We start from the raw sequence: 13830 nt of genomic DNA, 5'->3' as shown, positions 1-13830 counted from the left end.
TCAATTATAGCCATATTCTTTACACTTTTTTTAATTTCTTTGTATTGTAGGATTTTTTTTCTCTTTGCTTTGAAAATCAGATCCTGCTGATGGTTGATCTTCTTGCTTGGTCATTTTACTTGACTGCTTTTATTGCAGCTGCCACATCTAGAAGCCAGGGACTTAGTTGTTACTGGGATTCTCAGCGTATAGTCATTGATTTATTGATTGCTACCTGCAGTTTCTGCTTTCCTGATGTAATTTGCTTTAAATAGCACAGCCAGTTCTTGTGACTCAGTCTGACTGTGCCCCATTTTATATTTCTGCTATATCCCAAACTTTTTACGGACATATGGAGAATTACATAATTTACAATAAAAGTAAAATACATTAGCAGCATATTTGCACGTGCTGATATACTTACACTGTTTACAGCATATAGTACTTTTATATTTTATAACCTTCTGCATTTAGTGTGTATCCTGCCAGCAAACAAGCAAACATTTTTTTTTTGTATATTCTCTTTGCAGGTGGAACTGGTCCAACGTCCGACACTGGCTGGGGCTGCATGCTGCGATGTGGGCAGATGATTTTTGCTCAGTCTTTGATCTGTAGGCATATAGGACGAGGTAAGACGCAGGGGGCTAAGTTTCAGCAAAATGTTCTATTGCTGTCTTGTATGAATTTTGATGAATTGAATGGTGGAGTCCCTTGCACGGTACCATTGTGTAAATTCTGGATTTTATGTAAAAGTTGTCTTGAGCAACTCAGTGCTATGTAGTTTCCTTACAGTCCCCCTACCCCCTGATTTCTGTAGGCACGGCTCCTCCTTGAGTGACAGTTCTGGTGAGAAACAGAGATGTAGTATAAAGGTACCTTCACACTAAACGATATCGCTAGCAATCCGTGACGTTGCAGCGTCCTGGCTAGCGATATCGTTGAGTTTGACAGGCAGCAGCGATCAGGATCCTGCTGTGATATCGCTGGTCGTTGATTAAAGTTCAGAACTTTATTTGGTCGACAGATCGCCGTGTATCGTTGTGTTTGACAGCAAAAGCAACGATACCAGCGATGTTTTACAATGGTAACCAGGGTAAATATCGGGTTACTAAGCGCAGGGCCGCGCTTAGTAACCCGATGTTTACCCTGGTTACCAGTGTAAAATGTAAAAAAACAAACAGTACATACTCACCTTCGCGTCCCCCGGCGTCCGCTTCCTGCACTGACTGAGCGCTGGCCGTAAAGTGAAAGCACAGCACAGCTTTGACGTCACCGCTCTGCTGTTAGGGCCGGCACTCAGTCAGTGCAGGAAGTGGACGCCGGGGGACGCGAAGGTGAGTATGTAGTGTTTGTTTTTTTACATTTTACACTGGTAACCAGGGTAAACATCGGGTTACTAAGCGCGGCCCTGCGCTTAGCAACCCGATGTTTACCCTGGTTACCCGGGGACCTCGGCATCGTTGGTGGCTGGAGAGCGGTCTGTGTGACAGTTCTCCAGCGACCAAACAGCGACGCTGCAGCGTCGCTTAGTGTGAAGGTACCTTTAGTAGAATAAAGCCCCCGTCTCACATAGCGAGATCGCTAGCGAGATCGCTGCTGAGTCACAAGTTTTGTGACGCAACAGCGACCTCAGTAGCGATCTCGCTATGTGTGACACGTACCAGCGACCAGGCCCCTGCTGTGAGATCGCTGGTCGTGTCGGAATGGCCTGGACCTTTTTTTGATCGTTGAGGTCCCGCTGGGTAGCACACATCGCTGTGTTTGACACCTTACCAACGACCTCGTTGACGACTCAGACACTGAATCGTCATAATAGCTCCCATGTGACATCGTTGTACAGGTCGCTACAGGTCGCTGGTGAGATGTCAAACAGTGAGATCGCAGCAGCGATCGTTGGAAGATCTCACTGTTTGACATCTCACCAGCGACCACATAGCGACGCAGCAACGATCCCTGACAGGTCGTATCGTTGTCGGGATCGCTTTAGCGTCGCTAAGTGAGACGGGGCCTATAAGCTCAGCACAAGTTCTGCTATCAGTGGTTTATTCTGGAGTCTACACTGTTATTGTATTTACACATAGAGATAACAGTACATTTGAACAAGCACACAGCTCCAGACAGTGAGGGTATGTGCACACGTCCGGATTTCTTGCAGAAATTTCCTGAAGAAAACCGGAAATTTTCTGCAAGGAATCCGCATTTTTTTTTTTTTTTGCGTTTTTTTTTGTTTTTTTCGCGGTATTTTTAGCATTCTGCAAGCGTAATTAGCTTGCAGAATGCTAAAGTTTTCCAAGCGATCTGTAGCATCACTTGGAAAACTGACTGACAAGTTGGTCACACTTGTCAAACATACTGTTTGACAAGTGTGACCAACTTTTTACTATAGATGCTGCTTATGCAGCATCTATAGTAAAAGATAGAATGTTTAAAAATTATAAAAAAAATAAAAAAATGGTTATACTCACCTGCAGACAGCTGATCTCCTCAGCGGCGTCCGTTCCTATAGCTGGTGTGTGTGCGCAGGACCTTCCATGACGTCGCGGTCACGTGAGCGGTCACATGACCGGTCTCGCGACCAATCACAGGACCGCGACGTCATCGCAGGTCCTTCACCGCACACCAGCTATAGGAACCGAAGCGGCAGCATGCAGCGGAGAGGCGGGAAGACATCGAAGGTGAGTAAATCACTATTTTTTATTTTAATTCTTTTTTTTTTACCAATTATATGGTGCCCAGTCCGTGGAGGAGAGTCTCCTCTCCTCCACCCTGGGTACCAACCGCACATAATCTGCTTACTTCCCGCATGGTGGGCACAGCCCCGTGCAGAAAGTATACAGATCAATGCACTCCTTAGGTGTGCGGAATCCCCACAATTCCGCATTTTTAATGAACATGTTGCTTTTTTTTCCGCAATGCGATTTTTTTCGCGGAAAAAAATGCAACATTTGCACAAGAAATGCGGAATACACTGTAAATAATAGGAGGCATATGTTAGCGTTTTTTTCGCGTTTTTATCACTTTTTATAGCGAAAAAAACGCGAAAAATACTGAACGTGTGCACATGGCCTGATGAGAGCCATGATTAGGAGACCTGATCAGAAAGCTATGGACTGATGATTTTGCAAGATTTAGTAAAGCAGCTTGTTAGAAGCTGAGAGGAAGGGGGAGGGATGAGAGCAGATAACTGCAGTGTAGAAGTCAATGGGCTAAATAGCTGTCTGGTATGTTAGGTGTTAACTCTTTTAGAATGTACCTACTACACACTCTCAGCCAGAGATGACTAATGGCCAAGCTTTTCTAATGCTACACATAGAGAGTAATTGTGTGTGAGCCTGTTGTACATGTTGCAGAAGTAAACGATCCAATGAGTATTGTTTTTCTTTTCTTTAGATTGGAGATGGGACAAGAAAGGACCGACGGGAGCGTACCTCAGTATCCTGACTGCTTTCCTAGACAAGAAGGACAGTTATTACTCCATACATCAGATTGGTGAGAGACCTGTGTGGGTGAGACAATGCATTTCACTGTCGGCAGCATGACTGTGTGGATAGTCTGAGATTTCCTTTCGTCATTAAAGCATCGAAATGAACATATGATTTCTATTTCATATATGGGAAAGGATACATACAGGATTCTTTATGCCATTCAGCCCAAAATTAGAGACATGGGTACACTGAATTGCTCATTAAAGGGGACAACACTTTTTTTTAATAGTGGCAGCTATCCGATCACAATGTTTTCACAGCTCATCTCATATCCTTAACATCATCAATCACACATGCCCATACATCCCATGGATTTGCCACAATCCAAGCCAGTTGGGGAAAAAAACTTTCATAAAACCTTTCCTGCCATTAAAATAGTTTTGTTTTGTTTTTTAAGTCAAAATGTGAAAGAAATGTCAGAAATTTAAGAGCAAATTACAAAAAGTGGTAAAAATTTGTAATAAAAAGATATACTGTAGGTGTTATTTGTCAAAACAAGGTTATTACCTTTCAGATCAGAAAACAATATATCTTGGTTATATATGTCTTGTACACTATTGTTAAGTGGCCGTGCCAGGCATGTTAGGCCAGGTTTACATGACAAACGGGACGAAGAGCTGCACTCAAGTAAGGCTACTTTCACACTAGCGTCGTACGACGCACGTCGCAATGCGACGTTGCGACGTACCGACGCATACTGTGCAAGCGCCGCACAACGGGGGCAGCGGATGCAGTTTTTCAACGCATCCGCTGCCCCAATGTGAGGTGCGGGGGGGCAGAGTTCCGGCCACGCATGCGCGGTCGGAAATACTGGACACGACGCACCAAAAAACGTTACATGCAACGTTTTTTGGTGGCGACGGACCGACGCAACCGTCGCACGACGGTTGCGACGTGTGGCAATGCATCGCACTGCGTCGCTAATGCAAGTCTATGGAGAAAAAACGCATCCTGCAAGCACTTTTGCAGGCTGCGTTTTTTCTACAAAACGACACATAGCGACGTGCAGTGCACGACGCTAGTGTGAAAGTAGCCTAAAGTGCCACCCAAACATAGAAATAATAGGAAGAATATGGTCTTGTTGACAAACAAAAAAGTGCTTACAGACATACAAGGAAAACAACAATTGAAAACACAAAAATAAAAAAATCACAACAAGCAGGGGAAGGACATTAGAATACAAAAAGTATGTGTGTATATATACAGAGGTCTGCTGCGATCTGAATCCAGGACAGGTTGCTGGGTCTTGTTGTCCCACAAACCTGTATATTAGTGAAGGGCTGGATTTAAGGGTTAACCAGAAAGTGATGGGTGGGACAGGTTAACCACATACCTCCCAGGGGTTTGTTCCTGTGGTGTCAGAGAGGTCCCATATGTTTCGTGGTTGCACCACATGGAGGCAGATGGCCATGTGTGAGACTGGAGCTCCTGGAAATCCAGGAAGCACTGAGGGTCTGGACTACTGACAGGACCTGTAGGAAGCCATGCTGGGAAACCTGAGAATCTGTTAAGCAGGTAACCCAAGAGCCTGGGGGATTCTGAACTGACAAGCGTCAGGTATTGAACTGTGCAAACGTAACCACAACTGAAATGGACTATATGTTGACTCTGTAATGTTCACATGGCTTACCGCAGTTTATGGAGGCGAGAATCTGTTGTGTGTATGTGTGTGTATACACATATATACACATATATACACATATATACTCACCGGCCACTTTATTAGGTACACCATGCTAGTAACGGGTTGGACCCCTTTTGCCTTCAGAACTGCCTCAATTCTTCGTGGCATAGATTCAACAAGGTGCTGGAAGCATTCCTCAGAGATTTTGGTCCATATTGACATGATGGCATCACACAGTTGCCGCAGATTTGTCGGCTGCACATCCCAAAGATGCTCCATACAAGGCAGGATGGATCCATGCTTTCATGTTGTTTACGCCAAATTCTGACCCTACCATCCGAATGTCGCAGCAGAAATCGAGACTCATCAGACCAAGCAACGTTTTTCCAATCTTCTACTGTCCAATTTCGATGAGCTTGTACAAATTGTAGCCTCAGTTTCCTGTTCTTAGCTGAAAGGAGTGGTACCCGGTGTGGTCTTCTGCTGCTGTAGCCCATCTGCCTCAAAGTTCGACGCACTGTGTGTTCAGAGATGCTCTTAGGCCTACCTTGGTTGTAACGGGTGGCGATTTGAGTCACTGTTGCCTTTCTATCAGCTCGAACCAGTCTGCCCATTCTCCTCTGACCTCTGGCATCAACAAGGCATTTCCGCCCACAGAACTGCCGCTCACTGGATTTTTTTTCTTTTTCGGACCATTCTCTGTAAACCCTAGAGATGGTTGTGCGTGAAAATCCCAGTAGATCAGCAGTTTCTGAAATACTCAGACCAGCCCTTCTGGCACCAACAACCATGCCACGTTCAAAGGCACTCAAATCACCTTTCTTCCCCATACTGATGCTCGGTTTGAACTGCAGGAGATTGTCTTGACCATGTCTACATGCCTAAATGCACTGAGTTGCCGCCATGTGATTGGCTGATTAGGAATTAAGTGTTAACAAGAAGTTGGACAGGTGTACCTAATAAAGTGGCCAGTGAGTGTGTATATATATATATATATATATACACACACATACATACACACACATATACCTTCTGAAGGCAAAAGGGGTCCAACCCGTTACTAGCATGGTGTACCTAATAAAGTGGCCGGTGAGTATATATGTGTATATATGTGTATATATGTGTATATATGTGTATATTATATATAATATACACATATATGTGTATATATATATATATATAATTTTATTATACACCCCGGCAAAACCAGGTATGGAATAGTTGTTAAATCAATGTCCCAGGTTGCAACTCATACAAAGGCCGGATAAAATGCATAAAAATGTATTAAACAATTTTATAAATTTACAATTTATGGATATGAGCAGGTAGTTCATGATACACATATAAGGTAAATAAAGACATTGTGGTAGATCGGCTCACATGGGTGTACACAGAGGTAGACACAGGAGCACTATATCTTTAATATCTGGTTTATTATATATGTGGCATAAACCATGGTGAAGTAAAAATAGACATGGCCCTTTGGGCAAAAACAGGAAAACAAGACAAAGTGGTAGCACAAAGGACAGTTATTGTGGTAGCAAGGATCTGACCTCTCAGGGTTAGCAAAATACACGGTTCAGGTTAGCACAAACACGTCTCTGAAGTTATCCTCTCCAAACACACTAAACCCTGAATGCCTCAGGAGGCAGACTATTTAAATGCCAGGCCACACCCTGGGGTGGAGATAAGGACAACCACCCACCCCCCCTCTATGGCTGTCCACAAAAACCCAGCCCCTAAAATTACCGATTAACCCCTCTCAACACATAGTGTGCTGAAGAAAACTTCTGGATTTCAATTCAGGCGAATAGCCTCAGTGAAACGTATGTCCCCTCCTCCAGCACTTTGCCAGTGACTTTGTCACAATATATACAGTCGTGGACAAAAGTGTTAGCACCCTTGAAATTGTTCCAGAAAATGATTGTAATTACACATTTTTTGTTATACACATGTTTATTTCCTTTGTGTGCGTTGGAACAACACAAAAAAAAACAAAACAAGGAAACAAGAGGCAAATTGGACATCATTTTACACAAAACCCACAAAATTGGCCGGACAAAAATGTTGGCACCCTCAACTTACTATTTGGTTGAAGACCCTTTGGAATAAATAACTGCAATCAATCGCATCCTATAACCATCAGAAAGCTTCTTAAATCTCTCAACTGGAATTTTGAACCACACTTCTTTTGCAAACTGCGCCAGGTCTCCCATAGTTGAAGGGTTCCTTTTCCAAATAGCAATTTTAAGATCTCTCCACAGGTGTTCAATGGGATTTAGATCCAGACTCATTGCTGACCACTTCAGAACTCTCCAATGCTTTGTTTCCTTCTATTTCTGGGTGCTTCTTGAAGTATGTTTGGGGTCATTGTCCAGCTGTAAGATCCATGACCCAGGACTCAAACCTAGCTTCCTGACAGTGGTCAATACATTGTGACCCAAAATCCTTTGGTTATCTTCATATTTCATGATGCCATGGAAACAGCCAAGGCACCCAGTGTCAGAGACAGCAAAATAACCCTAAAACATCTTTGAACCTCCATCATATTTAACTCTAGGTACTGTGTTCTTTTCTTTGTAGGCCTCATTCCGTTTTTGTTAAACGGTAGAATGAGGTGTTTTAACAAAAAGCTCTTACTCTGTCGCCTCATTGGGGGACACAGGACCATGGGTGTTATGCTGCTGTCCACTAGGAGGCGACACTATGCATAATCTGAAAAAGATTAACTGTGGCTCCTCCTGTGCAGTATACACCCCTGGACGGCGTAAGCCTTCTCCAGTTTTTGCTTAGTGTCGCATAGGAGGCACACCTAAAAGATTTTTACTCCGTTTTTTCCGACGGGATTATAGATGAAGAAAAGAGGGTCTCCTGTGAGACTCCCGGCATGGCTCCTTCCTCGGCCCCCTATTATGGGGTGCCCAGTTGAGGTAGAGATGGCTATTCCCCATGTTGCTCCTTCCCCAGTCCCTCGGGTGCTGGTTCGAAGTCGAGACCCCCCCCCCCCCTCTCCTTCCCCAATTCCTTTTGGTTTCTGGGTTGAGGTCGAGGCGAGGATAAAGGCCCCTGAAGGTGACAACAGCACCCTCCCTATCCCCCTCTGGGGGTATTAGGTTGAGACACCTCAGGTAGGGCCTGTACAGGCAGCATTCTACAGCTCCCAGCAATGGGCCAGCACACTGCGCCTGCATCCAGGGACCCCAGCCCAGCTGCGGGCTCCTGTTGGGGCCGGGGGGAGTGCTGGCAGGCATGGCACATACAGACACAGGGCTCCCTGCGCCCCTGTCTCTGTGGCAGCACCAGCTCTATACTGCCTCAGGGGGACCCCTACCGGGCTCCCCCTTCCACTTATAGCCCCATCGCCATCCTGCCTTTAAATCCGGAGGGGTCCGGTTCAGATCCGACCCCCTCCCGGACTTTCGCGCCGGCCTGGAGCCCTTCTGGGCCTCAGGCATCTAATTTAGGCCCCGGCTTCGGCCTAGCTGAAGCTGCCGCCTCCTCCCCGCCCCCCGGATGACAAATATGACACTCTACAGTGTCATAGAGGGGGCTCTTTCTTGGTCTCATCTCTCCACAAGACGCTTTCCCAGAAGGATTTTGGCTCACTCATGTACATTTTATCAAACTGAAGTCTAGCTTTTTTTATGACTCTGTGTTGGCAGTGGGGTCCTCCTGGGTCTCCTGCAATGGCATTTCATTCAATTGTCGATGGATAGCTGACATTGATGCACCCTGAGCCTGAAGGACAGCTTGAATTTCTTTGGAACTTGATTGGGGCTGCTTATCCATTATCCGGAACTTTTATCAATTTTTCTCTGTCGTCCATGTCCAGGGAAATTAGCTACAGCTCTATGGGTTGTAAACTTCTTGATTATGTGGTGTATCATGGACAAAAGAGCATGAAGCTCTCTGGAGATGGACTTGTAACCTTAAAATTATTGATATTTTCAACAATTTTGGTTCCCAAGCCCTCAGACAGTTCTCTTCTTCTCTTTCTGTTCTCCAGACACAAGTCCAAAGATTTAGTGAACGTCTCCCCTTTTTATCTGGTTTTAGGTGTGATTTACATATTTCCCACATCTGTCATTTGCTACAGGTGAGGTGATCAAGCAGTACATGCTTGAAACAGTTGTTTACCCGCAGTTTTAGAAAGGTGCCAACAATTTTGTCCAGTCTCTTTTTGGGGTTTTGTGTGAAATTATGTCCAGTTTGTCTTTTTATTCTCTGCTTTTTTTGTGGTGTTCTAATTTAGACAAAGGAAATAAACGTGTATAACAAAACGTGTAATTGCAATAATTTTGTGGGAGAAGGATGCCAACACTTTCGGCCATGACTGTAAATGCTTGACATAGCAAATGGCTATAACATGGCTGATAACAGTACAGCATTAAAGTGCAAAGTGCCATATATCCTGAGACTGGTACTATTTCTGGTACCTATATTTACTAAAGTGACCTGCAAATAAACAATAGTGTAACCTGTAAGGAATCTGAAGACAAAGGGCAGTTAATTATAAGTGCCACAGATCCTGCAAAATAGTAAAAGGAATGAACACCTTTGGACAGCACGGTGACTCAGTGGTTAGCACTGTTACTTTGCAGCGCTGGGGTCCTGGGTTCAAATCCCATGTGTTTGTGTGGATTTCCTCCTGGTTCTTCGGTTTCCTTCCACACTCCAAAGCCATACTGATAAGGAATTGGATTGTGATCCCCAATGGGGACAGTGATACTGATGTCTGTAAAGTGCTGTGGAATAAATGTTGCTATAAAAGTGAGTAAAATAAATAAATAACACCTACAAATAGTACCAAAGGGACGTGTATACATGTAATAATATACCCAGTAAGGAGCCTTAAACCAACAGTGTTGCTACCGAGTGTAGCTTCGTCAGGGGTGGTCCACTGTTTGCCCAGTTTTTTGTAGCACCCCTTTTTTATTTGACATTTATATTTGTTCTGTGGTGCCCACTACATTCCATTCATCTCCCTTCTTTCTAGGATTATGCTGGGTTTACATGGCACCAATAGCCCACCGGCGTCATTTGCATATGTAGATTGAGGATTTTGCTGTGGATTTGCGATTGAATTAACTGAGTATTTGATCCCTTTGTGTTGAATTAGGTGAAACCTGCAGAAAAATTGATATGGAAATTGACAAAGCCAAAAGTCTCCAGATCAATTTCTGTGCAGAATAAAATTTTCAGCATGTGGATTAGGTTTGGTAAAAGGGCAAGTGGGCGGTCCTAACCAGGGATTGACGGATTACACAGGTGAGCCTGTCAATCACTTATTAGGACCGCCCCCTGTGTTCCTAAACATAATGAATAAAATATCAGTCATAAGAAATCTTTTCCCTCCAACCTATATTTCTCGATCGCTTCATTGGGGACACCGGAAACCATGTGCAGTTTAGCTGTGTCCCCCAGTGAAGGCTCCAAGAGAATTTTTTTACGGTGAGTAACCAAAATTGTATTATCAATTAGCTCAGCATCTCCTGCTCTGTACCATGGTGCCGCTGACCTTTCCAGGAGATGCTGCCCTCCATGTGCCCCGGACTGTAATCTGCTGCTGAGATTCGTTGCACAATAAATCTGCATCAGTATTTTTGTTCTGTGTGGACGTTCCCTTAAACTGTGTTCACACATTTTTGCAGCGGTTTTTTTATGCGAAGTTTACGCTGCTTACAAAAAGCCGGTATTGCTGCGTTTCTTGCTTATTATTTTTTACTCTGTCGCCTCATTGGGGGACACAGGACCATGGGTGTTATGCTGCTGTCCACTAGGAGGCGACACTATGCATAATCTGAAAAAGATTAACTGTGGCTCCTCCTGTGCAGTATACACCCCTGGACGGCATCAGCCTTCTCCAAGTTTTTGCTTAGTGTCGCAAAGGAGGCACACCTAAAGATTTTTACTCCGTTTTACTCCGTTTCCCGTTTTCCGACGGGATTACAGATGAAGAAAAGAGGGTCTCCTGTGAGACCCCCGGCATGGCTCCTTCCTCGGCCCCCTATTATGGGGTGCCCAGTTGAAGTTGAGATGGCTATTCCCCATGCTGCTCCTTCCCCAACCCCTCGGGTGTTGGTTCGAAGTCGAGACCCCCCTCCTTCCCCAATTCCTTTTGGTTTCTGGGTTGAGGTCGAGGCGAGGATAAATATATAGAATAAACTTTGGCACTCAACTTGTAATTATATGAAAAGTTTTAATGGCAGCCACTCGTACAAACGTTTCGGTCAGAGATTTTGACCTTCTTCAGTGTACTGCAGTAATATTAAACAACAAGATAAATAATATCAATGACAATAACAAAAAATCAAAAAACCATACAATACATAGGGATAACAGAATATGAGGAGACTGATATATATTTGTGCATATATGGTGATGGATGGGAAAAGGGATGGGGATGGTAAAAAGGAATATAGAGAGGCACTCATACCTTGGTCCCTAAGACACTATTAGTGTGTGGCTGGAGATCAGGATAAGGTCCTATGTGGATCCTAAAGAAGAGAGTGTGTCTATTAAGCTGGGTACATTTAGTGGGGGTCGTAATAGAATGTTAAATAAGAGAACTAACCCAAGTGACCATATGGATGGGGATACGTTGGTGAAAAACGGTATCTTGAACCGTGCTGTGAACGTCTGGAGAGTAAATAGGATCTAATGAAATGAATAGATAGTTCATTCACATATGTGGACCTGAATCGTCCAAGAATGACCGCGATGTGGAACCAAATATATAGATACAGCATTAAGTACATATGGCAAAGAGAGGTTCCCATAATGATCCTATATAAGTACATACCCAATGTGGTGGTGAACCACGGTATACACACTGGTATGTGAATCCAAGGATGGACTCAAATGTAAGGATACCTTAGCCTGTAGGGGGAAAGTGTCCCAATTAAAATGGAGAATGACAGGGCTAAAAGTGCAGGAGCGCTGATTGTGGTGACAGGTCTTACCGGGTGCAGGCAGAGGGCTGGATCCAGAACGCGGTGTCCACCGCTGGTTCTAATGTGTACTGCCATGGAAAAGAAGCGCCGCTATATGCCTGGGGGGCGGGACTGTCCATGGCGCGAAACCGGAAGTGCGTCACCGGAAGTGACGCGCTATGAGTACCGGTGACACTGTGCGTGTCAGCGCTGCATAATAGTAATGGAGGTGCGTTCCACCTCATTAAAGTATGCCTAAGGAGCGGGCGGTGGGATTGGCAAAGTGTGGGAGGAGCTAAAGGAACTACTAAGATAGTGGAAGCAGCGATAACTGTATATAATAGTATGTCACTACACACAAACCACCTAACATCCGAACAGAGGCATGTAAATGATAATAAAAAGGAGTTTTGAGTAAATAAGAAAATAGAGACCAAGGTGCTGAGGTAGGGGTCCAGAGGGAGGGAGGAACAGGATGTGAACATTTCCGTGCCGTCACATTCAATATTGAGAATTCTGTAAAACAAAATTGCATATTAATACACTGTTTGTCGACATGAGTATATACATGTGCATAATTAAGGAACAATATAATGACAGTTGTTATACCAAAGCCGCTACAAGGGAATCATCAATGACCATTATAGGAATGCCAGGAGATCATAGTCCCTGTTGAGACCCTTGGGTGTCAAGGTCTCCAACTCGTGTATCCAGAAGGCCTCTCTTCTTTTGAGGATCTGGATACGATTGCCCCCCCGTCGTGGTATTGGGACATGTTCTAATACCTGAAATCTGAGCTGAGGTATAGTATGTCCTGCGTCAATAAAGTGATGGGGTAATGGCAACAACGTGTTTTTACATCTGATTGTGGACTTGTGTTTACTGATACGGTCCCGTATCGGTTGTGAGGTCTCGCCAATATATAACAGGCCGCATGGGCATTTAATGGAATACACTACAAAAGATGTATCACAAGTGCTATAATCTTTTATTATACCATTGTGTCACGGATGTTGCGTGATCGTTTGTAGCATGGTAGGAAATGATTGCGAAACTCAGGTATGTCTGGATATGCCTCCTGTAGTATCCTCCAATGTTTCCTAATGCTGTGGTGAAGTATGTGGACGTAGGGATGGTACGTATGTACGAAAGGTACTCGGTTCGTCACGGGTTGTTTAGAACGGGTACGTACCATCCCTACGTCCACATACCTGAGTTTCGCAATCATTTCCTACCATGCTACAAACGATCACGCAACATCCGTGACACAATGGTCAAAGCTGACATTGGCTCGGGCTCACGATCTTCCACCCAAAGGTTTCTCTCCAGACCTAGGACTGGCACATACCCATGCCTCCACTGTAACCAGTGTGGTAATGTTTTGAAGGGAGATCATTTCTTTCACCCACATTCAGGGAAAAGATACCAAATAAAAGATTATAGCACTTGTGATACATCTTTTGTAGTGTATTCCATTAAATGCCCATGCGGCCTGTTATATATTGGCGAGACCTCACAACCGATACGGGACCGTATCAGTAAACACAAGTCCACAATCAGATGTAAAAACACGTTGTTGCCATTACCCCATCACTTTATTGACGCAGGACATACTATACCTCAGCTCAGATTTCAGGTATTAGAACATGTCCCAATACCACGACGGGGGGGCAATCGTATCCAGATCCTCAAAAGAAGAGAGGCCTTCTGGATACACGAGTTGGAGACCTTGACACCCAAGGGTCTCAACAGGGACTATGATCTCCTGGCATTCCTATAATGGTCATTGATGATTCCCTTGTAGCGGCTT

General features: G+C 44.4%; 1 protein-coding gene across 4 annotated transcripts in view; it reads left to right on the top strand.

The window, feature by feature from the left end:
• The window catches only part of ATG4B (autophagy related 4B cysteine peptidase), a 53310-nt gene that overhangs the window by 14311 nt on the left and 25169 nt on the right, over positions 1-13830 (top strand). For all 4 annotated transcript variants that reach the window (XM_077290970.1, XM_077290971.1, XM_077290972.1 and 1 more), the window contains exons 4-5: positions 510-608; positions 3370-3468. In XM_077290970.1, coding sequence (XP_077147085.1) covers positions 510-608; positions 3370-3468 — 198 coding nt within the window. The remainder of the gene's footprint in view (positions 1-509; positions 609-3369; positions 3469-13830) is intronic.

Source organism: Ranitomeya variabilis, chromosome 2 (genome assembly GCF_051348905.1).
Source record: "Ranitomeya variabilis isolate aRanVar5 chromosome 2, aRanVar5.hap1, whole genome shotgun sequence".
Classification (NCBI taxonomy): Eukaryota; Metazoa; Chordata; class Amphibia; order Anura; family Dendrobatidae; genus Ranitomeya; species Ranitomeya variabilis.
This window is presented reverse-complemented; position numbering and strand designations above follow the sequence as displayed.